General features: G+C 43.2%; 1 protein-coding gene across 3 annotated transcripts in view; it reads left to right on the plus strand.

Annotated features, from left to right (window-relative positions):
- Positions 1-24,492, plus strand: part of RYK (receptor like tyrosine kinase) — a 167,080-nt gene extending 142,588 nt beyond the window's left edge. For 2 of the 3 annotated variants that reach the window (XM_056564403.1, XM_056564404.1), the window contains exons 12-15: positions 4,895-5,004; positions 6,013-6,172; positions 19,427-19,563; positions 21,515-24,492. In XM_056564403.1, coding sequence (XP_056420378.1) covers positions 4,895-5,004; positions 6,013-6,172; positions 19,427-19,563; positions 21,515-21,626 — 519 coding nt within the window. In that variant the 3' untranslated portion in view covers positions 21,627-24,492. The remainder of the gene's footprint in view (positions 1-4,894; positions 5,005-6,012; positions 6,173-19,426; positions 19,564-21,514) is intronic. The other variant, XM_056564401.1, reaches the window with a different exon arrangement.
- The last annotated feature ends 3,304 nt before the right edge of the window (positions 24,493-27,796 follow it).

A 27,796-nucleotide genomic window follows, 5' to 3' on the forward strand; every position in this document is an offset into this window, starting at 1 on the left:
ATCATGGACATTACTGCCGCTACTCGCGGCATCCCGCAGCGCCCGGAAAGATGGTGGCTATCACTGATAGCCAGCCATCTTACCGTGCGACCACGGGGGGTTTCGTCCCCCTCCCCCCCCAGCGATCGCTGCTATCAGCTGGTCAAATCTGACTAGCTGATAGCAGTGTTTCGCTATCAGGATACTTAGCAGCGCGGTGTGTGAGTCCTGATCACGGGGATCGGGACACACACTGCTCTGCTAAGTGTCCCTGACCCGTCCCCCGGCATCACTTACCCGTCGGAGCGGTGTCCCGTGCGGTCCCGGCGTCCTCCGTGCGGTCCCGGCGTCCTCCATGCGGTCCCGGCGGCGCTGCGTCCTGGAGGTGAGTTTCCGGCAGCAGTGCGGCATCTTCATTGGCAGCAGTGAGATCGCCGTAAAGCGATCTCACTGCTGCCTCTGAGAGTTTCAAAACTGCAACTCCCAGCATGCCCAGACAGCCTTTGGCTTTCTGGGCATGCTGGGAGTTGTAGTTTTGCAACATCTGGAGGTCCACAGTTTGGAGACCACTGTATAATGGTCTCCAATCTGTGCTCTTCCAGATGTTGCAAAACTACAAATCTCAGCATGCTCAGTCTGTCCAGGCATGCTGGGAGTTGTAGTTCTCTAACATCTGGAAGAGCACAGATTGGAGACCATTATACAGTGGTCTCCAAACTGTGGACCTCCAGATGTTGCAAAACTACAACTCCCAGCATGCCCAGACTGCCCAAGCATGCTGGAAGTTGTAGTTCGGCAACATCTGATCCTTCAGATATTGCCGAACTACAACTTCCAGCATGCCTTGGCAGTCTGGGCATGCTGGGAGTTGTAGTTTTGCAACATCTGGAGGCACACTAGTTGGGAAACATTGTCCGTTTCCTACCTCAGTGCCTCCAGCTGTTGCAATTGTTGCAAAACTATAACTCCCAGCATGCACTGACAGACCATGCATGCTGGGAGTTGTAGTTTTGCAACAGCTGGAGGCACACTGGTTTGGAAACACTAAGTTTGGTTGCAAAACACTTGAAAGTTTATTACTTAACGTAGTGTTTCCAAACCAGTGTTCCTCCAGCTGTTGCAAAACTACAACTCCCAGCATGCACGGACAGCCAAAGGGCATGCTCGGAGTTTGCAACAGCTGGATGTTTGCCCCCTCCCCCCCCAATGTGAATGTACAGGGTACACTCACATGGGCGGAGGTTTACAGTGAGTGCTGCAAGTTTGAGATGGCGCAAATTTTGCGCTGCAGCTCAAACTTCCAGCGGCAAACTTGCTGTGAACCTCTGCCCATGTGACTGTACCCTAAAAACACTACACTAACACTAACCTAAAATAAAAAGTAAAAAACACTACATATACACATACCCCTACACAGCCCCCCTCCCCCCAAAAAATGAAAAACGTCTGGTACGCTACTGTTTCCAAAACGGAGCCTCCAGCTGTTGCAAAATAATAACTCCCAGTATTGCCGGACAGCCATTGACTGTCCAGGCATGCTGGGAGTTTTGCAACAGCTGGAGGCACCCTGTTTGGGAATCACTGGCGTAGAATACCCCTATGTCCACCCCTATGCAAATCCCTAATTCAGGCCTCAAATGCGCATGGCGCTCTCTCACTTTGGAGCCCTGTCGTATTTCAGGGCAACAGTTTTGGGACACATATGGGGTATCGCCGTACTCGGGAGAAATTGCCTTACAAATTTTGGGGGGCTTTTTCTTCTTTAACCCCTTATGAAAAGGTGAAGTTGGGGTCTACACCAGCATGTTAGTGTAAAAAAATTAATTTTTTACACTGACATGCTGGTGTTGCCCTATACTTTTCATTTTCACAAGAGGTAAAAGGGAAAAAAGACCCTCTAAATTTGTAACGCAATTTCTCCTGACTACGGAGATACCCCATATGTGGGCGCAAAGTGCTCTGGGGGCGCACAACAAGGCCCAGAAGGGAGAGTGCACCATGTACATTTGAGGCGATTTGCACAGGGGTGGCTGATTGTTACAGCAGTTCTGACAAACGCAAAACAATAAATATCCACATGTGACCCCATTTTGGAAACTACACCCCTCACGGAATGTAATAAGGGGTGCAGTGAGCATTTACACCCCACTGGCGTATGACAGAGTTTTGGAACAGTGGTCTGTGAAAATGAAAAATAAAATTTTTGATTTGCACAGTCCACTGTTTCAAATATCTGTCAAACGCCAGTGAGGTGTAAATGCTCACTGCACCCCTTATTAAATTCCATGAGGGGTATAGTTTCCAAAATGGGGTCACATGTGGGGGGGGTCCACTGTTCTGGCACCATAGGGGCTTCCTAAATGGGACATGCCCCCCAAAAACCCTTTCAGAAAAACTCACTCTCCAAAATCCCATTGTCGCTCCTTCCCTTCTGAGCCCTCTACTGCGCCCGCCGAACACTTTACATATGCATATGAGGTATTTCCTTACTCAAGAGAAATTGGGTTACCAATTTTAGGGTGATTTCTCTCCTTTTACCCCTTGTAAAAATTATAAAATTGGGTCTACAAGAAAATGCGAGTGTAAAAAATGAAGATTTAGAATTTTCTCCTTCATTTTGCTGCTATTCCTGTGAAACACCTAAAGGGTTAAAACACTTACTGAATGTCATTTTGAATACTTTGGGGGGTGCAGTTTTTATAATGGGGTCATTTATGGGGTATTTCTAATATGAAGATCCTTAAAATCCACTTCCAACCTGAACTGGGCGCTGAAAAATTACGATTTTGAAAATCTTGAGAAAAATTGGAAAATTGCTGCGGAACTTTGAAGCCCTCTGGTGTCTTCCAAAAGTAAAAACTTGTCAATTTTTTAATGCAAACACAAAGTAGACATATTGTATATGTGAATCAATATGTAATTTATTTGGAATATCCATTTTCCTTTCAAGCAGAGACTTTCAAAGTTAGAAAAATGCTAAATTTTCTAAATTTTCATGAAATTTTTAGATTTTTTACCAAGAAAGGATACAAATATCAGTGAAATTTTACCGATAACATAAAGTAGAATATGTCACGAAAAAACAATCTCGGAACCAGAATGATAAGTAAAAGCATTCCAGAGATATTAATGTTTAAAGTGACAGTGGTCAGATTTTCAAAAAATGCCCAGGTCATGAAGGTGAAAATGGGCTGGGTCATGAAGGGGTTAATACATCTCTATGGGAAGGTCAAAGCGCTGCATTCTGCAGGCTCTGCCTCTGCCATAGAAATGTATTGAGGGGGCGTGTTGGCCGCCGCGTCATGCGGTGGTAAAAACGCTCTATTTCGGCAAAGAGCCGAGGGCTCTGTACGGGAGATTGCGGGGGTCCCCAGTGGTCGGACACCCCACAATCTGAAACTTATCCCCTATCCTTAGGATAGAGGATAAGTTTCATATCCCGGAGTACTCCTTTAAATGACTGACACCAGCAGCCCCTGATAGACCCCCTTGAATTATAATTGGGTCCTCTGGGTTCCATAATAGTGTCTACCTATTAAAGGTAGAATAGTGCTACATGCTGCGCTATACTTTCCATTAAATCTGGAACTACCAGTGAAGGCACCAATCATTGTCAACACAGTCTAATACATTTAGCTGTACAAGTGCTTCATATGCATATGTGTTGGTTATATCCACTTTTTCTCTCACCTTTATGCCTGTGAAAACATTCTTACTAGTGTGGACACGTTGGTTTATAGTGCTTTAACTGTTTGATGTTCATGGCATATGAAGCCAGTGCACTCACAGATTCCTCCCCACAACTCACAGAGAACATCTAATTACACACCCTCACATTGTCCCTGCACAGATCTATACATACACAATGTAGTTTATCCATTTTTGTCTATTTAAATGTTTGACACGTTTCCCCTCTCTGACATTTCTTTCTGCCAGATGATCTCAGTGCAACTTGTATAGATGAAAAAATCAATGTAGTTTGCTCACCCAGGCGTGGTGCACAGGTTATTCTCCAAAATGTGATCCAGTAGCCAGCTCCTTCTCTATTATTGTTAAAATAGCTAATAGTGGCATCCAGAAAGAATAAAAAGCTAAACAACCACAGACCACGTGATCCTTAAAAGGGTACTCTGGCCTCAAGACATCTTATCCCCTATCCAAAGGATAGGGGATAAGATGTCTGATCACGGGGGTCATGCCACTGGGGACCCCTGCAATCTCTAATGCAGCACCCCCTATCATCAGCTTCACGGAGTGGCGGGACATCACAAGGGGGGAGCGGTGACATCGCGATACTCCAGCCCCGCAATCTTTGCTCCGTGAAGCTGATGATATGGGGTGCTGCATTAGAGATTGCGGGGGTCACCAGCGGCGGGACCCCCGCGATCATACATCTTATCCCCTATCCTTTGTATAGGGGATAAGATGTCTTAGGGCCGGAATACCTCTTTAACCATTGTTTGCTATTGCTACATATTGATCACATTATAGGGGGCAGGCAAACAAATCTCGAATCCCCTTGGGAAGACATATAGTTGCATCAGGATACAGTTAGATCTGTACAACTTTTTCTGTGAGCTTTTTGACTAAGTTCATACTATAAAAATATGACTATTTAACAAGCGGGCCAGATTCCTATTACTGTGCAGCTGCCATTATGATCCAGGATTTGCTAAAACATCATTCCTTTGTACTTGGAAAGTGTTTATAAAGGCCAAATTCACATGTGAATGTTCATTTTTCTGTCTCTTTTTGTACATTCATTAGACTTATGGAGTATACTAACGCAGATGTGAGCACAGATCATTGACATAGAATATGTGCTTGTCTAGTCTTAATTCTCCTATTGTCTGGTCTTGAGGTCCTCGACGTTCCACTTTTAATGTGTTTTTTTTTTTTTTTTTTCCACCCTTAGGCTATTTCCCAGCAAGATCTTGTACACATGGCTATTCAGATAGCCTGCGGGATGAGTTACTTGGCCAGACGAGAAGTTATCCACAAAGACCTTGCTGCTAGAAACTGTGTGTAAGTGGCTAATTTCTCACTGACTTCATTGATATGTCTTTAGTGCAGTGTTTTCCAACCAGGATGCCTCCAGCTGTTGAAAAACTACAACTCCCAGCATGGCCGGACAGCCAAAGGCTGTCCGGGCATGCTGGAAGTTGTAGTTTTGCTACCGCTGGAGGCACCCTTGTTAGGAAATGCTGCTTTAGTAACTGGATCAGAAAACCAGGGATTATTAATATGTATTGATGGCCTTGATGCCATTGTGGACAGATTATCAGTCATTTTAAAAATTATCTCATCCAAAGTTGAGGATGTTGACTTTATTAAGAGATACTTTGGGTTTTTTTCTTCTGTTTTTAATATTTTTTTTATTTTTTTTACTTTTAATCGTGTAAAATCCTATAGTAGAATACTTTTAAATTTTTGATGGGCAGAATGATCAAAGGTTACATGACGGAACTAAATATGATGCAAAAAAAATTAATTATAATCCTATTAAATTTAATAGGGATGTTACCTGAGATTTCTTTAAAGGGTACCTTTCATCAAAAAAACTTTTGATATATTATAGATTAATGTATAACTTTCCAATAGCAGGTTATTTAAAAAAAAAATATGCTTCTTTCTATTTAATTTTCTTCTTCTCTACCAGTCCTTTTATTTTATATTGGTAGATTTCAGACTCATGCAGGAGTCCTAAATCTCAGACTGCAGCCGTAACACAGACAATCTCAGCACTGCTCACTGCCAGGGAGCAGTGCTGAGCTTGTCTGTGTCCTGGCTGCAGTCTGAGATTGAGGACTCCAGCAGGACTGGTAGGAAGACCCCTAGTGGTAATTTTTTCAAAGTGGAAAATTAAATAAAAAGAAGCATATTTTTTTAATAACATGCTATTGGAAAGTTATTCTGCATACATTAATCTATAATGTATCAAAAGTTTTTTTTTTTTCGGATGGAAGGTACCCTTTAACCAAAATATTAGATATCAGAAATCTTTTTGCACTAATGGGCATATTCTGTTTTTAGGATTGATGAGTCTCTCCAGGTAAAGATTACAGATAATGCTCTATCACGAGACCTTTTCCCCATGGATTACCATTGTCTTGGTGACAATGAGAACCGACCGGTACGTTGGATGTCTCTTGAGAGTCTGGTAAACAAAGAGTTCTCCAGTGCTGGTGATGTGGTAAGTGTTTTATTTGTGTCTTTTATCATTGAGAGATTATAGACAATGATAGTGCGTCAATGATTGTGTTGGGTAGGTGGGTTTGGGCGAGGGAGGAGTTTGCTCCCTTTACTTCTGGTTTGGTATGCTCTAGCTGAATGGCTCTTTCTCTGACAATCTCTTAAATGTATGCCATATAAATTCAATAATACACCAATGTTAATTTTCAGCAGGTTGCCCTTAAAGGGGTACTCCTGTGGGAAAAAAAAAACATTTTTTTATGTCAACTGGTTCTAAAAAGTTAAACAGATTTGTAAATGACTTGTAAAAAAAAAAAATTCTTCCAGTACTTATCAGCTGCTGTGTACTACAAAGGAAGTTGAGTAGTTATTTTCTGTCTGAACACAGTGCTCTCTGCTGACACCTCTGTCCATGTCAGGAACTGTCCAGAGTAGGAGAGGTTTTCACGGTCTTGTCCCCGCAGTATTGCCTGTGTGTCTGGGCTGGGACAAAATAAAGAAAGTTTGGGAAGACAAGCAGGGCTCACTATCTGTGTTCAGTTTGAACATTGAAGTCAATGGGGCCCGTGCCTCATCTGATTTTGACAGGTTGCCACGTATATGAGCCTGGTAGTTTGAACTTGGCCTTTACAGGTGGTTAGAGAAAAAGAAATAAAAAAAAACAGAGCTTCCTATTGGGCAGTATGTTTGTACCAGGTGAATAGCAAGGTGAGTATATGAATTAGAATCTCACCTTGTTAGGCTGTTAGGTACACGACAACCTCATAAGCCTCTAGTAGTCACAATCCCTTGGGATCCTTGTTAGTGGCGCAGCCGTCCGGAGTACTCTAAACGCGCGGATCCACACTCGATATGAATGCTTGTGTAAAAAGTAGCTGAAAAGTTTTCAGGGTGTTCGGTGCCAACTGTAGATGGAATTAATGCCCAATGCAGACTTGGTATATTCAAAGTTCCTTTATTCGCTGTTTCAGATGCGTTACGAGGTCTTGCGCCTCTTTCTCAATGACTGGCAGACCTCGAAACGAGTCTGCACGGCAAATAAAGGAACTTTGAAGTCTGCATTGGGCATTAATTCCATCTACAGTTGGCGCCGAACACTTTTCAGCTACTTTTTACACTAGCTTTACAGGTGGTTAACATGGTCAGATTCAGGAGCAATTGTGTAGCTCAGACCTTACCAAAGCAATGGCTTGCAGATACATAGGGTATGATGGCACTGTATAGAGGTAAGATACATAGGGTATGATGGCACTCTATAGAGATAAGATACATAGGGTATGATGGCACTGTATAGAGGTAAGATACATAGGGTATGATGGCATTGTATAGAGATAAGATACATAGGGTATGATGGCATTGTATAGAGATAAGATACATAGGGTATGATGGCATTGTATAGAGAGAAGATACATAGGGTATGATGGTATTGTATAGAGATGATACATAGGGTATGATGGCACTGTATAGAGAGAAGATACATAGGGTATGATGGCATTGTATAGAGAGAAGATACATAGGGTATGATGGCATTGTATAGAGAGAAGATACATAGGGTATGATGGCACTGTATAGAGAGAAGATACATAGGGTATGATGGCACTGTATAGAGATGATACATAGGGTATGATGGCACTGTATAGAGAGAAGATACATAAGGTATGATGGCATTGTATAGAGAGAAGATACATAGGGTATGATGGCATTGTATAGAGAGAAGATACATAGGGTATGATGGCACTGTATAGAGAGAAGATACATAGGGTATGATGGCACTGTATAGAGATGATACATAGGGTATGATGGCACTGTATAGAGAGAAGATACATAGGGTATGATGGCATTGTATAGAGAGAAGATACATAGGGTATGATGGCATTGTATAGAGAGAAGATACATAGGGTATGATGGCACTGTATAGAGAGAAGATACATAGGGTATGATGGCACTGTATAGAGATGATACATAGGGTATGATGGCATTGTATAGAGATAAGAAACATAGGGTATGATGACACTGTATAGAGATAAGATATAGGGTATGATGGCACTGTATAGAGAGAAGATACATAGCGTATGATGGCACTGTATAGAGAGAAGATACATAGGGTAAGATGGCACTGTATAGAGAGAAGATACATAGGGTATGATGGCATTGTATAGAGAGAAGATACATAGGGTATGATGGCACTGTATAGAGATAAGATACATAGGGTATGATGGCACTGTATAGAGATAAGATATAGGGTATGATGGCACTGTATAGAGATAAGATACATAGGGTATGATGGCACTGTATAGAGATAAGATATAGGGTATGATGGCACTGTATAGAGATAAGATACATAGGGTATGATGGCACTGTATAGAGAGAAGATACATAGGGTATGATGGCACTGTATAGAGATAAGATACATAGGGTATGATGGCACTGTATAGAGAGAAGATACATAGGGTATGATGGCACTGTATAGAGATATAGGGTATGATGGCACTGTATAGAGATATAGGGTATGATGGCACTGTATAGAGATATAGGGTATGATGGCACTGTATAGAGATATAGGGTATGATGGCACTGTATAGAGATATAGGGTATGATGGCACTGTATAGAGATATAGGGTATGATGGCACTGTATAGAGATATAGGGTATGATGGCACTGTATAGAGATATAGGGTATGATGGCACTGTATAGAGATATAGGGTATGATGGCACTGTATAGAGATATAGGGTATGATGGCACTGTATAGAGATATAGGGTATGATGGCACTGTATAGAGATATAGGGTATGATGGCACTGTATAGAGATATAGGGTATGATGGCACTGTATAGAGAGAGAGAACAAGGGCTGAGGCTTTACCATTCAGGAGCTGATCCAAGCCTGAAAGTTTTCCTTTTCTTCTTTTTTTGGATCCATTTTCTGTTTCTGGTAAGTGTCTGCTGATAGAACCAGGACTGCCAACATGGCTCTTCAGTCAGCCTATAACACTAGCCAATTTTATTTAACCCCTTACTGACACAGGACCTAAATGTACGTCCTGGTACTTAACGCACGAGGATGTACATTTACCTCTTATACATGAAGTGAGTGCAGGAGCTGGGCTCACTTCATGCACGGCAGATCCTGGCTACTATCAACAGCCAGGGACCTGCTGGTAATGGCAGACATCAGCGATTGTGATAGACCAATATTAACCCCTAAGATGCTGTGATCATTACTGATCACGGCAATGTGGCCGTTCTAATGGATGATTGGATTGGCCGTGGGGATCCGATCATCCCTGATGGCGGATGGATCATCCCTGCCTCCAGCCGCTCTCCCGGCATCATCTTCTCTGGCCTGCTTCCAGCAGACCAGACAAGATCGCCGATACAGAACACTGAACGGTATTGGCTATTTTTTAAAAAAATCTAGCAATGTAAAAAAAAAAATACAAAAAAAATTATACAGCGAATGGCGTAAACGTTAAAAAAATCCAAAATTGCTGCTTTTGTCAATCTTGGTAGATTGCCCTCCTTATATAGACACCAAGCAGGATATCTCTGTCTACAGAACTTTAAGCTTCATTCTGAATAATGAAATACATTTGCCCATAAGTTCGTAGGCGGAGAATTATAGCAGTCTGTGGTAGGAAAGGTTTACATCCCAACATGGACCTGTACAGTGAATGCAGTCACAAGCTTTACCAGAAGCGTGAGCATCAAGCTATAGTCCAGGGGCTGTACTCATCTATCAGGGTGGACACTTGTTTAGAATACGAACAATGGCTTCAGTGTCTGGGCAATGTTTCATTCACCTCTGACCAACACTCAGGGAATGAGTTACAGTAAAAGGTTAGATGTGGGGAAGCGGTCGGCACTGGTTGGAGAATACTGGGCTGTGCATAGATACTAATGAGGCTGGGTTCACACCATGTTTTTGCATTACAGTTCCCGTATCAGGTTTTTGATTAAAAAAAAACTGACTAAACTGTATGAAAATGTGTGTACAAATTTTAATCCGTATACGGTTTTAAGAAAATTATGTCCGGTGCATCCGTTTTTTAAAAAGAAAAAACCGTATGCGTTTTTAACTTTTCATTCCATTGTGAATAAAGTTTCACTTGTTTGATTGAAATTCCAAGAAAAAAACTGTGTGCAAAGTCAAAAACCGTATGGTAAAAACCGGATTGAATCATACGCATGTACGGTTCCCATTGATTCCCATGTTTAAAAAAAAAAAAGTATATGTTTCAATACGGTTTTTCACCTGGACCAAAAACCGTGGTAGGCTACGGTTTTGGGTACGGGAACAAAACTGACAAAACCGTACAGGATGCAAAACGGACACAACCTGATGCATCTTTTTGAGAGTCAATGTTTCAATACGGTTCCGTACAGTTTTCAAATTGAAAACGTATACGGGAAATGTATTGCAAAAACGTGGTGTGAACCCAGTGGGATGGTAACACTAACTTATCCATGTATTCATACATGTCCAGCAAGAAGCAGATGTACTCCAGAATAGTTTTATCATAGATTTCACTTTACTAGAATTGCACATAAATCTAATATAACAGCGAAGATAAAAGATGTCGTAGAACTCACCATATTGGTCGGGGTAAAATCTTTAAAAAATCCAAACAAAACTTAAATTGGTACTCTCATTTTTTTTTTTTTTTTTTTTTGATTACATAGATTATGTAAAAAACAAAAATGTTTCTAATATTTTATTTTAAAAAAATCATGTAATGTGGTTATTTTACATTTGAAAACCTTGCCACTAGGTGTCACCCTATATGGCTCAGGGTTACATTCCTCCCCTGACGTTCAGCAGGTTCAGACCGATTCTGGCCGGGCAGAGTGCCACAGCGTGGTCCGGAATGCACATTCACAGCGCGCTCACTCTCTGCCTGTATAGGAAACAGGCAGAGAGCGAGCACAGCGCTCGTGCTCGCATGGCGCCCGGAATTTAAATATCCCCGCCCCCTGCATATCCCTCTCCTCATTCATTGCAGCGCGCGAGCTGCAGTCTATCTCAGGGGAGAGAGGAGATGGGCGGAAGCGGGCCCCGGCCAGGCTTCAGATGACGTCACGCCTGTCGGGGCCGCCCACTTCCTGCCCTCACCAGAGAGCTCAACTCTGAGCTCCTGCAGCTGTTGGGGAAAAAAAGGTATTTTTATGGGTATTTGCGGGAAAATAGACAGGGATAGATGTAGTTAGTGTCAGGGACAAATGGGGAGGGGGGAATAGGGAAATGTAATTTACTGATAGCTACTCTTTAAGCGGTGTGACCACTGCAGGGGCCGGTGTAGAATAGTTTCACATGCTGTCTATGCTTCTTCATGAATTCAGCGCTTTTTTTGCTCTAGCTTTGTTGAATATGGATTTTAAAATCTGCAGCACATCAAACAATTTTGTGTTTATTAAAATAAACACAGAAGGAAAAATCTTAAAATCCTCAGCAAATAAAAGTTTCCTAACCAAAATCTGCAGCAAATCCACACCGAAATCCGTGCAGATTTGGAGAAAATATAAGCCACATCCCCACCTGTTAAAAAAAAAAAAAAAAAAAAAAAATGGCTGTACAGTGTTGCTAATAATCCCTGTAACATTACACAGATATTTGTAAAGGTGGAGGGACATGATTTTTTTTTCTTTTCCGGCTGCGTGCATTTACCGGCATGTAGGAATGTGACCTTAGTGTCTAGTGCAGTGCTTCCCAACCTGTGTGCCTCCAGCTGTTGCAAAACGACAACTCCCAGCATGCCTGGACAGCCTTCGGCTGTCCAGGCATGCTGGAAGTTGTAGTTTTGCAACAGCTGGAAGGCACCCTTCTTGGGAAGCACTGGTTTAGTGTGGGTTTACACTTAAAGGGGTACTCCACTGGAAAACTTTTTTTTTTTCTTCTTCTTTAAATTAACTGGTGCCAGAAAGTTAAACAGCTTTGTAAATTATATAACAATAAAAGAATGCAGCATTCACTCACCACAACAACGGCATCAACGTTCCTGGCTGGAGGGGATCGCGGGTCAGCGTCTTCAGGAGCACTCAGAGGCTACAACCGGTTTGTTTCACGTGCTCCTGCGCGCTTCATCCAGCCTCTCCCTAGTGTTGGCACCCTGCCGATCAAATATTGGACCTGTGGACACCGATATTTTCCTTGAAAACCCCTTTAAAGGAGTACTCCACTGGAAAAAATGTTTTTTAAATTAACTGGTGCCAGAATGTTAAACAGATTTGTAAATTACTTCTATTTAAAAATCAAAACCCTTCCAGTACTTATCAGCTGCTGTATGCTACAGAGGAAGTTCTTTTCTTTTTGAATTTACTTTTTGTCTGACCACAGTGCTCTCTGCTGACACCGCTGTCCATTTTAGGAACTGTCCAGAGTAAGAGAAAATCCCCATAGCAAACCTCTCCTGCTCTGGACAGTTCCTGACATGGACAGAGGTGTCAGCAGATAGCACTATGGTCAGACAGAAAAGAAATTCAAAAAGAAAAGAACTTCCTCTGTAGCATACAGCAGCTGATAAGTACTGGAAGGATTAAGATTTTTTTAATAGAAGTAATTTACAAATCTGTTTAACTTTCTGGCACCAGTTAATTTAAAAAAAATTTTTTCCAGTGGAGTACCCCTTTAAAGGGGTTTTCAAGAAAAATATCGGTGTCCACAGGTCCAATATTTGATCGGCAGGGTGCCAACACCCAGGACCCCTGCTGATCAGCTGTTTAGTGCCCCCACTACTGGGCATGAAGCAATTGGCTCCATACTCTAGTCCAGTGGGAGCTGAGGCTGCAGAAGATCTGTGGATATCCATCAATAGTATCTCACAGAAAACCTCTTTAACCCCTTAAGGACCCAGCCATTTTACACCTTAGGACCCGGCCATTTTTTGAACATCTGACCACTGTCACTTTAAACATTAATAACTCTGGAATGCTTTTAGTTATCATTCTGATTCCGAGATTGTTTTTTCGTGACATATTCTACTTTAACATAGTGGTAAAATTTTGTGGTAACTTGCATCCTTTCTTGGTGAAAAATCCCAAAATTTGATGAAAAATTTGAAAATTTAGCATTTTTCTAACTTTGAAGCTCTCTGCTTGTAAGGAAAATGGATATTCCAAATATTTATTTTATTTTATTCACATATACAATATGTCTACTTTATGTCTGCATCATAAAAGTGACGTGTTTTTACTTTTGGAAGACACCAGAGGGCTTCAAAGTTCAGCAGCAATTTTCCAATTTTTCACAAAATTTTCAAACTCACTATTTTTCAGGGACCAGTTCAGGTTTGAAGTGGATTTGAAGGGTCTTCATATTAGAAATACCCCACAAATGACCCCATTATAAAAACCGCACCCCCCAAAGTATTCAAAATGACATTCAGTCAGCGTTTTAACCCTTTAGGTGTTTCACAGGAATAGCAGCAAAGTGAAGGAGAAAATTCACAATCTTCATTTTTTACACTTGCATTTTCTTGTAGACCCAATTTTTGAATTTTTACAAGGGGTAAAAGGATAAACTTTATACTTGAATTTGTAGCCCAATTTCTCTTGAGTAAGCACATACCTCATATGTCCATGAAAAGTGTTCGGCGGGCGCAGTAGAGGGCTCAGAAGCGAAGGAGCGACAAGGGGATTTTGGAGAGTACGTTTTTCTGAAATGTTTTTTTGGGGGCATGTTGCATTTAGGAAGCCCTTATGGTGCCAGAACAGCAAAAAAAAAACACATGCCATACCATTTTTGAAACTTGACCCTTTGAGGAACATAACAAGAAATAAAGTGAGCCTTAATACCCCACAGGTGTTTCACGACTTTTGCATATGTAAAAAAATAAAAATAAATTTTCACTAAAATGTGTGTTTCCCCCAAATTTCACATTTTTGCAAGGGTTAATAGCAGAAAATACCCCCCAAAATTTGTAACCCCATCTCTTCTGAGTATGGAGGTACCCCATAAGTTGGCATGAAGTGCATTACGGGCGAACTACAATGCTCAGAAGAGAAGGAGTCATATTTGGCTTTTTGAGAGCAAATTTTGCCCGGGGCCGTGTCGCATTTATGAAGCCCCTATGTTGCCCGGACAGCAAAATAACCCCCCATGGCATACCATTTTGGAAACTAAACCCCTTTAGGAATGTAACAAGGGGTACAGTGAGCATTTACCCCCACTGGTGTCTGTCAGATCTTTGGGACAGTGGGCTGTACAAATTTTTTTATTTGCACAGCCCATTGTTCCAAAGATCCGTCAGACACCTGTGGGGTGTAAATTCTCACTGCACCCCTCATTACATTCCGTGAGGGGTGTAGTTTCCGAAATGGGGTCACATGTGGTTTTTTTTTCTTTTTTGCGTTTGTCAAAACCGCTGTAACAATCAGCCACCCCTGTGCAAATCACCTCAAATGTACATGGCGCACTCTCCCTTCTGAGCCTTGTTGTGCGCCCCCAGAGCACTTTGCACCCACATATGTGGTATCTCCGTAGTCAGGAGAAACTGCATTACAAATTTTGGGGGGCTTTTTTCCCCTTTACCTCTTGTCAAAATGAAAAGTATAGGGCAACACCAGCATGTTAGTGTAAAAATTTTTTTTTTTTTTACACCAACATGCTGGTGTAGACCCCAACTTCCCCTTTTCATAAGGGGTGAAAGGAGAAAAAGCCCCCCAAAATTTGTTAGGCAATTTCTCCCGAGTACGGCGATACCCCATATGTGTCCCTAAACTGTTTCCTTGAAATACGACAGGGCTCCGAAGTGAGAGCACCATGCGCATTTGAGGCCTGAATTAGGGATTTGCATAGGGGTGGACATAGGGGTATTCTACGCCAGTGATTCCCAAACAGGGTGCCTCCAGCTGTTGCAAAACTCCCAGCATGCTTGGACAGTCAACGGCTGTCCGGCAATACTGGGAGTTGTTGTTTTGCAACAGCTGGAGGTTCCATTTTGGAAACAGTGACGTACCAGACGTTTTTCATTTTTATTGGGGAGGAGAGGGGGGCTGTGTAGGGGTATGTGTATATGTAGTGTTTTTTACTTTTCATTTTATTTTGTGTTAGTGTAGTGTAGTGTTTTTAGGGGACAGTCACGCGGGCGGGGGGTTACAGAGTTTCCCGCTACGAGTTTGAGCTGCCGCGCAAAATTTGCTGCATCGCAAACTTGCAGCCTGATACTCACTGTAAGCCCCCTGTCCATGTGAAAGTACCCTGTACATTCACAGGGGGGGGGGGGGGGGGGGGGGACCTCCAGCTGGTGCAAAACTATAACTCCCAGCATGCACAGTCTATCAGTGCATGCTGGCAGTTATAGTTTTGCAACAGCTGGAGGCACACAGGTTGGGAAACACTGAGTTAGGAAACAGACAATGTTTCCCAACCAGTGTACCTCCAGTTGTTGCAAAACCACAACTCCCAGCATGCCCAGGCAGCCGAAGGGCATATTGGGAGTAGTGGTTACGTAACAGCTGGAGGAGAACAGTTTGGGGACCACTGTGTAGTGGTGTCCAAGCTGCAGCCCTCCAGATGTTGCAAAACTACAACTCCCAGTATGCCAAAACTGTCCAGGCATGCTGGGAGTTGTAGTTCTGCAACATCTGAAGGGCCAGATGTTACAGCACTACAACTCCCAGCATGCCTGGACAGTAAGGGCATGCTGAGGATGTGTAGTTTTGCAACATCTGGAAGGGCACAGTGGTCTCCAAACTGTGGACCTCCAGATGTTGCAAAACTGCAACTCCCAGCATGCCCAGACGCCAAGGGCTGTCTGGGCATGCTGGGAGTTGTAGTTTACAGGGTCCCATTACAGCAATGCATGTCGCTTTACGGCGACGTGCATTGCTGTAAAGGGCCCGACCGCGGCTGAAGATCTACTCACCTGTCGCCGCCGCCGCCATCTTCATCGTCTGGATCCGGGTCTTCAGGGACGAGGTAAGTACCGGGGCCGGTCCCCAGCACTCCCCCGTCCCCCGCCACGTCCTCCGGTCTTCCTCCCGTCCTGTCCGGACTTTCAGGGGCCGGGCAGGACGGGAGGAAGTAACCGCCCCCCCTCCTGCGATTGGTCGGTTAGTTAACCGACAGATCGCAGGGTATAGGAGGAGGTGGCCGGTTTGCCACCTCGCTCCTATACGTTAGCATGGTCCTGGCTGTCTGTGACAGCCGGGGATCATGCGAAATTACCGGGCGGTCGGGTCCCAGAGACCCGATCAGCCCGGTATCGCCGCAGATCGCAAGGGCGATTTCCCTTGCGATTTGCGGCGATCGCCGACATGGGGGGCCTACATGGCCCCCCTCGGCGTTTGCCCTGGATGCCTGCTGAAGGATTTCAGCAGGCATCCGCTTCCGATCTCTGCCCGGGGCGCGGCAGAGACCGGAGAAACACCAGGACGTACTAGTACGTCCTGGGTCCTTAAAGCCCAGGGTGCCAGGACGTTCTAGTACGTCCTGGGTCCTTAAGGGGTTAAGATGCACATTCTGTGCACCCCAACTTTGAACATTGCAGTACCCCTTTTAAAGTTGAGAAGCCCCTTTTTACAATACACAGCAGTACATTAAAGGGGTATTCCAGGAAAAAAAACTTTTATATCAACTGGCTCCAGAAAGTTACAGATTTGACAATTACTTGTATTAAGAAATCTTAATCCTTCCAATAATTATCAGCTGCTGAAGTTGAGTTGTTCTTTTCTGTCTTTTCAACAGTGCTCTCTGCTGACATCTTTGCTTGTCTCAGGAACTGCACAGAGTAGAAGGGGTTTGCTATGGGGATTTGCTTCTACTCTGGACAGTTCCCGAGACAGGTGTCATCAGAGAGCACTTAGACAGAAAAGAACAACTCAACTTCAGCAGCTCATGAATACTGAAAGGATTAAAACCTTTTAATAGAAGTAATTTACAAGTCTGTTTAACTTTCTGGAGCCAGTTGATATATATAATATAAAAAGTTATTTTTTTTTCCTGGATAACCACTTTAAGAAAAGGATATAGCAGGTGTCTGCCCCTATATACACCCGCCTTCCTACTATTGTGAATTTCGCCACCTTGACCTCTTTGATCAGGAGCAGTTTTAGGACAATTTTTGCTGACAATTTAAAGTGAATAGTTTTATTTTGATCAGATCTTGATGGGGTTTTTGCCCCACCCAGTTTAATGTCCCTGCCTCACTCTTACTTCCTTGTCTCACCTGAGATTATCTGTCCGTATATATTTCATGTAGTTTAGGGAGATGAATCCCAGTCCCCGTATGGATAGACCTGAGAGAATGATGGGATTACACGGGGGCTACTCACTGGGATGCGGAGGCTGCTGGTTTCATCCTCCACCTACACTGAGCGGCTCAGGATTAAGTCATCTCCCTTACGTAACATGCTCCTGGCTCCAGTACTAGGATTGTAATAGGAAATGCTATGTCTGGGCTCCCTATCACTACATAAGACCATAGATCAGTGGTCACCAAACTGTGGCCCTCCAGATGTTGCAAAACTACAATTCCCAGCATGCCTGGACAGCCGTTGGCTGTCCAGGCATGCTGGGAGTTGTAGTTTTGCAACATCTAGAGGGCCACAGTTTGGGGACCACTGCCATAGATCATCTTGTCCTTACTCTTTTTATAATGCTCATTCTCTATTTTGTCACTTTTTATATAGATTGTTGCATTGTTCTGTTACCAATCTTATTATTCCCATTTATATGAAATATGAAAACCAACATGGCTTATCAGACGTTACCGGTGCCCAGAACATTCCAGTATCTGTGTTCTTAAGAATTGTGATGTCATAGACTTCCTTCCATTGAAGAAACATTTTGAGTCTTGTTCCCAGCTCAGTGTAGAAAATGACCTGGTTCAGGGAGTCACTATTATTTATCCTCATTGCTTTTCTATGGCCCAGTCCCTGTGGAATTGTCGATATTGTTCCGCTATCAGGCTTTGTGCTGCCATGTCTAGGGGATTATGTAATCCCACACACTGGCATTCTGACCTCACTGTATTGCTGACTTTTGCTCAGCCTTATGGTAGGTCATTGCTATAGTTAAAGGGGTATCACAGGAATTATTTTATTTTTATTTTTTTTATAACTGGCTCCAGAAAGTCACAGATTTGTAAATTACTTCTATTTGTAAATAACTACTGGAAGGATTAAGATTTTTTTAAGGCCTCCTGATTCTCTCCTGACAGATGATTGAGGGAGAGAAGGGTCAGACATGTTGAACTTTTACTGCATGTTGCCTTTGTTCTCAGAAAGCGAAGCCCCACCAGAAGAGTCTAGTTCAGTGTTTCCCAACCAGGGTGCCTCCAGCTGTTGCAAAACTACAACTCCCAGCATGCCCGGCCTCTGACTGTCTGGGCATGCTGGGAGTTTGTTTTGCAACAGCTGGAGGCACCCTTGTTGGGAAACACTGGTCTAGTTAAGTAGCATATCCCTGCAACACTCACACTTGCAATGCTGGGATACAGTTTTATGAATGCGTACCACTCAGACATGCCCCACCAGAAGAGTCTAGTTGTAGCATTTCCTGCAAGAGGAAAGCATTGATGCTATGGACTGGCCCACCCGTTCCCCAGACCTGAATCCGATTGAGCTCATCTGGGACATCATGTTTCGGTCCATCCACCAACGCCATGATGCATCACAGACTGTCCAGGCGTTGGCGCCACCTCATCAGGAGCATGCGCAGGCATTGTAGGGAGGTCATACGGGCACGTGGAGGCCACACACACACACACACACACACACACACACACACACACACACACACACACACACACACACACACACTACTGAGCCTCATTGTGACTTGTTTTAAGGACATTACATAAAGTTGGATCAGCCTGTAGTGTGGTTTTCCACTTTGATTTTGAGTGTTACTCCATATCCAGACCTCCATGGGTTGATAAATTTGATTTCCATTGATAATTTTTGTGTGATTTTGTTGTCCGCACATTCAACTGTGTAAAGACGAAAGTATTTCATACGATTAGTTCATTCAGATCTAGGATGTATTATATTAGTGTTCCCTTTATTTTTTTTGAGCAGTGTAGTTTGCATCTGAACAGGGTAGTACTAAGTTGTGCCTCCTCATCTGTCATGCCCTATTGTCTGATGCTTGAATTTTGTTTACAGCCATAAAGCATGGTATACATGTCCGTGGTATACACCATGTTGACTATATAGGTTACATGCTGTGATAAAATTTAATTTGATGTGCTTTTTTTTTTAGCCTTTACAGGGTTTTATTTTTTTTATTCTATTCTAACTTGCTATGTCCTTGTTTCCAGTGGGCATTTGGAGTAACACTGTGGGAACTGATGACTTTGGGACAGACTCCATATGTTGACATTGACCCATTTGAGATGGCTGCTTACCTGAAGGATGGCTACAGAATAGCCCAGCCTATCAACTGCCCGGATGAGCTGTAAGTATGAGTTCTGTAGAAGTTAAGTAAATATAAAGGAAATGACACAATGCCTTCTACACCACTGGCTGCTATCAGCAAGGGACTCGCCGGTAATGGCGGACATCAGCGATTGGTTGCAGTGATGAATACTGATCACTGCATATGTGGAAATGCGGCACTTTGAAATGAAGTTTAAAAAAAAAGGGGGAATAAGCCCCTCCCCCAATAAAGGATTGAATCACCTCTTTTTCCCATTTTAACCCCCTAAGAAAAATAAAGTTTATACACGTATTTGGCATTGCTGCATAAGTAAATGTCCGAACTATCAAAATATAATGATCCTGTATGGTGAATGGCATAAACATAAAAAAAAAGTTCAAAAATGCTGCTTTTTTTTGTCGCATCATATTCAAACAAAAATTAATCGCACATACACAATCATGGTACCAATAAAAACTACAGACCGCGGTGCAAAAAAATGAGCCCTCATACATCCCCATATACGAAAAAATAAAAAAGTTATAGGTGGTTTAAACACTTATTTTGTAAAAAAAAATAAAATAAAATAGCAGTACAATAATAGTATCTTAGCCTAAAGAGGAGGAGGCACAGTTCAAACTTCTGGGATTAATTAATCCAGCACCTGGAAATTGGTTCCATGTGAAGACAGCTCAATATTGTGGAATTGTGGGGTGGTGCTTGTGGTGCACGGATAAGCCGAAGACATGAAAAAATACAGCAGTAAGGGTGCGTTACATGCTAGTAACTACCTGCTGCGAGTTACGCTACCATTCATTTGAATGGGTCTGCGGACAGTCCGCAAATCTGACACTATTGCAGACTGTCTGTGGACCCATTTAAATCAGTGGTACTGTAACTCGCAGCGTGATTCCCGTAGCAGGAAACCCGCTGCTAGTAATAGCGTGTGAATGCACCCTCAATGAAGAAATGAATCCTACACTCACCGCGTCCACCGCTGCAGAAAAAGAGGCTTCATGGAGGGGTGAAGACAATTGATGGGGGCTCAGTAAAGTATCTAATCAAGGGTATCATTTTAATTGTATTAACCCACAGAGTAAAGAAAGCATGTCATATTTACCGTAAAATGCACAGCATAATAACGAAACCTTTGCAAAACTACGGTTTTCTTTTCAATTTCCTCGCACAAATATATTTTCTTTTACCATACATTTTATGGTAAAATAAAAGGTGTCATTACAAAGTACAATTGGTCACACACACAAAAAAGCCCTCATATGGGTCTGTGGATGGAAAAAAAAAAAGTCATGATTTTTAGAAGGCGAGGAGGAAAAAAATTAACATGCGAAAATAAGTTACTGTGTCCTTAAGGCCAAAATGGGGCTGTGTTTTTAAGGGGTTAAAGGGGTACTCCGGTGCTGAGACATCTATCCAAAGGATAGGTGATAAGATGCCTGATCGAGGGAGTCCCGCCGCTGGGGACCCCTGTGATCTTGCACGCGGCACCCCGTTTGTAATCAGTCCCCGGAGCCTGTTCGCTCCGGCACTGATTACCGGCGACGTGTGACGTCCCGCCCCCGTGTGATGTCACGCTCCGCCCCTCAATGCAAGCCTACGGGAGGGGGCATGATAGCTGTCACGCCCCCTCCCGTAGGCTTGCATTGAGGGGCGGAGCGTGACAACACATGGGGGCGTGATGTCACACTTTGCCCTGTAGTCGCTGGTAATCAGTCCCGGAGCGAACACGCTCCGGGGACTGATTACAAACGGGGTGCCGCGTGCAAGATCACGGGGTTCCCCAGCGGCGGGACTCCCTCGATCAGGCATCTTATCCCCTATCCTTTGGATAGGGGATAAGATGTCTAAGCACCGGAGAACCCCGTTAAGTGTTCCTCTATTTTGGAACCATTCTCCACCTATACAGTGCAGGTTACTTTGTGTATTTGCTGTTGATCCTGGTCTAACATTCTGCTCACCTCCTGTTCTCCAGGTTTGCAGTCATGGCGTGCTGCTGGGCTCTGGACCCCGAGGAAAGGCCCAAGTTCCAGCAACTGGTACAGTGTCTGACTGAGTTCCATTCTGCACTTGGAGCGTATGTGTGAACGGCAACAATTACTCACCTGGAATAACACTGCATGGACTGTATACAGCTCTCACAGCACAGTGCCTTAGGATACTATGTTAATCTTTTTTTTTTTGTAAAATACTTTTATATCAAGTATTTTATAGCTATTAGATCTTGTTTTTTGCAGAGCTGGGTGGATTGAACACTAAACAGAAGAACCCAACTTCATCCGGTCTCTTTTACAAGACATTATAAATTGTTTCTACAAAGGACGCTCAATGCCATGACGGCATTTTGTATTTTATAAATATTGGACATCTTTATTTTATTTTAAGCCTGCCCCTTTTGTTACTTTTTTATTTTTATTTTTTTTAATAATATAGGACATTTTTTTTATAATTGGAATGTGTTTGGACGTCTTTAAGATGCATTGTTCCTTTGTAAAAGGGTGAAAAGATAAGTTATAACACTAGACAATGCCTCCTTATGTATGCTTTTGTTGACATTATGATGCATCAGTTCACTTTGTATATAAAGGATATGTTTTCTACACCGCTCGCACTACTTTAATTTTATGGTACGCTCATACATCTATTTACTGTTTTGATGTTTGTTTTTTCTGACTTACCCTTCACACGGTCAATTGTCCTTTTTATAGCCTCAGAATACAAAGAACAACTATTCAGGAAATATGGCACGGTTACATATGTACTGGAGGCTTTCATCGCTCAAGAAGAACCTCATGATTGCTAGAGTTCTAGTCATTACATAGTAGTAGGACCAGTGTCAGACAAGTATAAATCCAAGGCATCAAGTGAGGCTCTACATTAGTAAATGACCAACTTATCAGTCTCATAGTTGCGTGTCAACCCCCTCTTAGCGCCGGTTCACACTACGATTTGGCAATACTGGAACCGGATACGTCTAGGGGTAGCGAAAACTGGGCGCACCGGTATCCCAGCCAGACCCGGCCCGTACGACCACGGTTTTAGGTCTGGTCAGAAAACTGTATACGGGGCAAAAATGAGCCGACCCAAGTCAGCGATCAACTCTGGTCGGCTCAATGAAATGAATGGGGTTTGGGCCGGACCTGGCTGTGATACGGGTGCGCCCAATTTTCGCTGCCCCCAGCCGTATCAGGTTCCCGTACACTACAAACGTAGTATGAACCCAGCCTAACCGGTACAATTCTCTACACCGAAGCAAAAGACCGATCCCAAACAGGACTTGTACCCGACCACTATACAGAGTGGGAAGAGACCTTAATTTCTATATTCTGCACCATAAACTGCATGAGTCTGCCTCAGTCTAGACCAGTGTTTCCCAAGCAGGTTGCCTCCAGCTGTTGCAGAACTACAACTCCCAGTGTGGCTGTCCGGGCATGCTGGGAATTGTAGTTCTGCAACAGCTGGAGGCACCCTGCTTGGGAAACACTGGTCTACACCTTTAGTGGCTATATGAAGGTCCCCCTTCCCAGGGAAATATACTTGAAAGTTTGTCCTAAAGGGGTTGTCCAGGTTTAGAATAACACTTCTTGCTATAACAGTGCCGCACCTGTCCAAAGACTGTCTGGTATTGCAGCTCGAATTTATTGAAGTGAATGCAGCCGAACTGCAACACCAAAGTCATTTCGTGGAGCGTTTTGGTACTGTTGGTGTAAAGCCATGTTTTTCTAATGTTTGACAACCCGCCAAAAATGCATGCTTGCAACATTCAATGGTACGATACTTCCATCCTCCATACCTAATGCTACAGTTAACTCTAGTTCACATTCCTGGTCACATGCAATCCTTCTGGTATCTTCTAGGAGTTCCTCTGAGAACAAATAGTCTAATCACATCATCTCCGAAGAAAGCAAACAACCAAATGCTTCTCTCCTACGGGCAGGGATCGAGCTACAAACTAACACTGCTGCTCGCTAGAATTGGGTATACTTTAAAGGGATATTCCCATCTCACCTTGTTATCCCCTTTCTGACTGCTGGGACCCCCACTGATCCTGAGAACGGGGACAAAATCATCCCTGGTATGAACAGAGCTCACCATGTATACATGGAAACCAATTGCTCTTATTAGGAAGAATAAATGTTGGTTAAAACATTTTTTATTTATATATTTTTTTTTTTTTTAAACAAACACCTATACTTCCTAATAACTTTGATTGTTGCCATTTTTCTTTTTAGTTTTTAGATTTACCAGAATTTGTTAAAAGGGGAACAATATTTAGTAAGATCTACAGCGATCTTCAAGGCCGTCATACCCCCTCCCATAGACTTGAATAGTGGGGGCGGGGTGTGACGTCACACGGGGGCGGAGTCGTGACATCCCGATACTCTGGCCCCATGGTCGCCACCCGGCTGTTTGTGAGCTGGCACCACGGCGTGCAGCTCAAACAGGTGGGTGGGGAATACAAGATTGCGGCCGGCCGGCCGGACCCCCGCGGTTAGACATCTTATCCCCTATCCTTTGGACCCCTTTAACATTGTTGTAATTTTGGGGCTGTGAGGGATTTTCATGCATTTTGTAGGTTGATATGATAATGTAGAAAACCTGAAATGTGATGGGTTGTAGACACTGCCACAGATTACCATAGGTACCCGTGCACAGTGCAATTTTTTGTTATTTTAGGCAAACCTGGTGTGAACCTATAAAAGAAATCTGAAGCTTCCCTTTGTGTCTCCCTTTCACATCCGCGCACAGTTTTCTATGTGCTGTGAACAGAGATTATAAACAGTTAAATTCCTTTTTCTCATTGACTTGTGGCCTGATGTTTGTCATTTGCAGTACTGTCACAGATATGGTTGTATTTAACAGGCACAGTCTACTAATTAAATGACAAAAAATTATCCAAATATATTTTTGTAATATGTTGTGAAATAAAAAAAATATATTTAAATTTCCTGTCTTTTTCTCTAAAAAAGAAAAAAAAAACTTTAAAAGCTAGTAGTGTTTTTTTTTTTTTTTTTTTTTTTTATATTTCTTTTTGGCCTGAAAATAGAAAATGACTGGTGAGGGGTGTCTGCCAAAACCTTTCTCTTGAGAAACCCGGCGATCTCTGGGCCAGAACATGGGGTTCGGACAGCAGTGATATCATGCCACGCCCCCTTTATTCTGGTCTATAGGAGGGGGCATGACTGTGGTCGCTCGTCACGACCCCTTCAATAGAAATGAATGGAGGGGGCAAGGCTTGACCTCATGGACGCCCAAACCCAGCGTACTGAACATCAGACATCTTATCCCCTAAGATGTCCAGGGGTGGAGTACCCCTTTAAAGAGAGTGCATCAACAGAAAATGACCTATTGTTTCAATTAAGTTTTCATGTTATTAAAAAAAATGTGTTGATTTGTTTTTGTTTTTTATTTCACAATTTACTATCTGTTATAAAATTATCTGAAAAAATCTTGGAATTTTCATTCTGCCCAATAAGCCTCACACCTTCTGTTCTGTATAGAAAAGTTTTATGCAGGATTAGTGACAGGTTACAACAATAGATGAATAAGATGGGATCTAGTCATTCACAATAGGTGATGTCACCGTTCCTCCACCTCCCTGCACCAGTCACAGAGCATGCCTAGAACACTCTCGTAGAAGTCAGTGAGTCAGCTCTAGACCTTTTGTTTTCTGCATCCATGTAGCTCTTAAAGGAGGAAAACAAAGGTTTTCAAATTAACTGGTGCCAGAAAGTTACATATTTGTAAATTACGTCTGTTTAAAAATCTGAAGCCTTCCAGTACTGCTGCTGTATGCTACAGAGAAAATTACGTTGTTCTTTCCAGTTTGACCACAGTGCTCTCTGCTGACACCTCTGTCCGTGTCAGGAACTGTTCAGAGTAGAGGCAAATCCCCATAGCAAACATATCCTGCTCTGGACAGTTCCTGACAGACAGGTGTCAGCAGAGAGCACTGTGGTCAGACTGGAAAGACCTATAAACATTTCTTTCTTTATCTGTAGAATACAGCAGCCGATAAATACTGGAAGGGTTAAGATGTTTAAATAGAAGTAATTTACACATTTGTATAACTTTCTGGCACCAGTTGATTGGGAAAAAAAATTTCCACCAGAGTTGCCCTGATTATCTGTGAGCTCTGTATCATGCTCAGATCTGCACATAGCTGATTGATGTCAGATAAGAGATCGGAAGATGAAACAAATGATACCTATTTATAAAGTTATAAAATTGTTTTTCCATTCAAGCTCAAGTGTCATAGAGGCTGTGCTTAGCTGCAGTATGTATGCATGCATCCTTCCTCCCCACCTTGCTTGGTTTTCAGCAGTGAGCCCTCTACATCAATCATACAGAGTGGGAGAGGGTGTGCATGCTGCAGCTCACAGCCCCTTCTACAGCACTTCAGCTTGAGAGGAAAACACAATTTATAACCTTGTCAATTGGCTAAGAAATGTGTCATTTGTTTTCTTTCCCTATCAGACATCTGGTTGTCTGCAGCTCTGAGCACGGTATATTTTATTTATTTTATTTATATAGCGCCTACAGATTCCGCAGCGCTTACAATTATGGGGTACAAACAAAGACAAGTATCAGACATAAAATTACACAATAACTATTCAAACAAGAGGTGTGGGGATATATTGAGGATATGTTGAGGCCAATTAGAGACTGTTATAGGCCTGTCTGAAGAGATGTGTTTTTAGGACACATTTGAAACTATGGATGTTGTTGTTGAGTCTGAGGGATTGAGGAATAGCAATCCAGAGAACCGGTGCAGCACGAGTGAAGTCTTGGAGACGGGAGTGAGAAGTTCGGATTATAGAAGATGTTAGTGTGAGGTCATTAGCAGATCGGAGAGAACGTGTAGGATGGTAGACAGAGATGAGAGAGATGTAGGGAGGTGCAGCATTGTAAAGAGCTTTGTGTGCAAGACTGAGGATTTTGTACTGTATTCTGGACTGAATTGGTAACCAGTGTAGTGACTGGCACAGGGGAGGAGGCGTCCGTGTAGCGGCTGGAGAGGAAGATGAGTCTGGTTGTGGCATTAAGGATGGACTGGAGAGGAGAGAGTTTGGAGAAAGGAAGGCCTATTAGTAAAGAGTTACAGTAGTCGAGGCGGGAGTGAATCAAAGCAATAATGAGAGTTTTAGCAGTTTCAGTAGTGAGTAACGGGCAGATTCTTGAAATGTTTTTGAGATGCAGGTGACAAGAACGTGAAAGAGACTGAATATGGGGAGTGAAAGACAGATCAGAGTCAAGTATAACTCCAAGACAGCGAGCCTGCTGCCCGGGAGTTATGGTAGTACCACATACCGAGATGGAAATGTCAGGGTTGGGTACAGTATCAGTTGATGGAGAAAAGACAAGAAGTTCTGTTTTAGAAAGATTGTTTCAGATATAAAGAGGACATGATGTCTGAGACGGCAGAGAGACAGTCACTGGTATTCTGTAGGAGTGCAGGGGTGATGTTGGCGGAGGAGGTATAGAGTTGGGTGTCATCAGCGTAGAGATGGTACTGGAAACCAAATCTACTGATTTGTTTTTCCAATGGGGGATGTGTAGAGTGAAAAGAGTAGAGAACCCAGGACCGATCCCTGGGGAACCCCGACAGCAAGGGGAAGAGGAGAAGTAGAGCCAGAAAACGAGACTCTGAAGAAGCGGCCAGAGAGATAGGAGGAAAACCGGGCGAGAGCAGAGTCCTTGAGACCGATGGAGCGGATACTACTGAGGAGGAGTTGGTGATCCACAGTGTCAAAAGCCGCAGACCGGTCCAAGAGAATCAGTAAAGAGATATTGCCATTTTATTTGGCCGTCAGAAGATCGTTAGTGACTTTGGTTAGGGCCGTTTCTGTGGAGTGAAGGGAGCGGGAACCAGACTGTAAGGGGTCAAGGAGAGAGTTCTCGGAGAGATAGCGGATAAGGCGGGAGTAGACCAAGCAAGTTCCAGGAGTTTGGAGATAAAGGGGAGATTTGACACGGGTCGATAGTTGGCTGCACAGGACGGGTCCAGAGATGTTTTTTTTTCAATAGTGGGGTTATGATAGTGTTTGAAGGAGGAGGGAAAGGTTAAAGATTTTAGTTAGGTGACAGCTGATAGCAGGAGAGAGAGACTGGATGAGGTGTGAAGGCATGGGGTCACTAGAGCGGGTGGAGGAGAGGAGCCTGGAAACCTCATCCTCCGTTACAGGCTCAAAAACTGAGTGTGATGAAGAGGAGACGTGGCTGGGAATTGGATCAGAACTTTTAGGGGACTGGGAGA

Source organism: Hyla sarda, chromosome 3 (assembly GCF_029499605.1).
Source record: "Hyla sarda isolate aHylSar1 chromosome 3, aHylSar1.hap1, whole genome shotgun sequence".
Lineage (NCBI taxonomy): Eukaryota > Metazoa > Chordata > Amphibia > Anura > Hylidae > Hyla > Hyla sarda.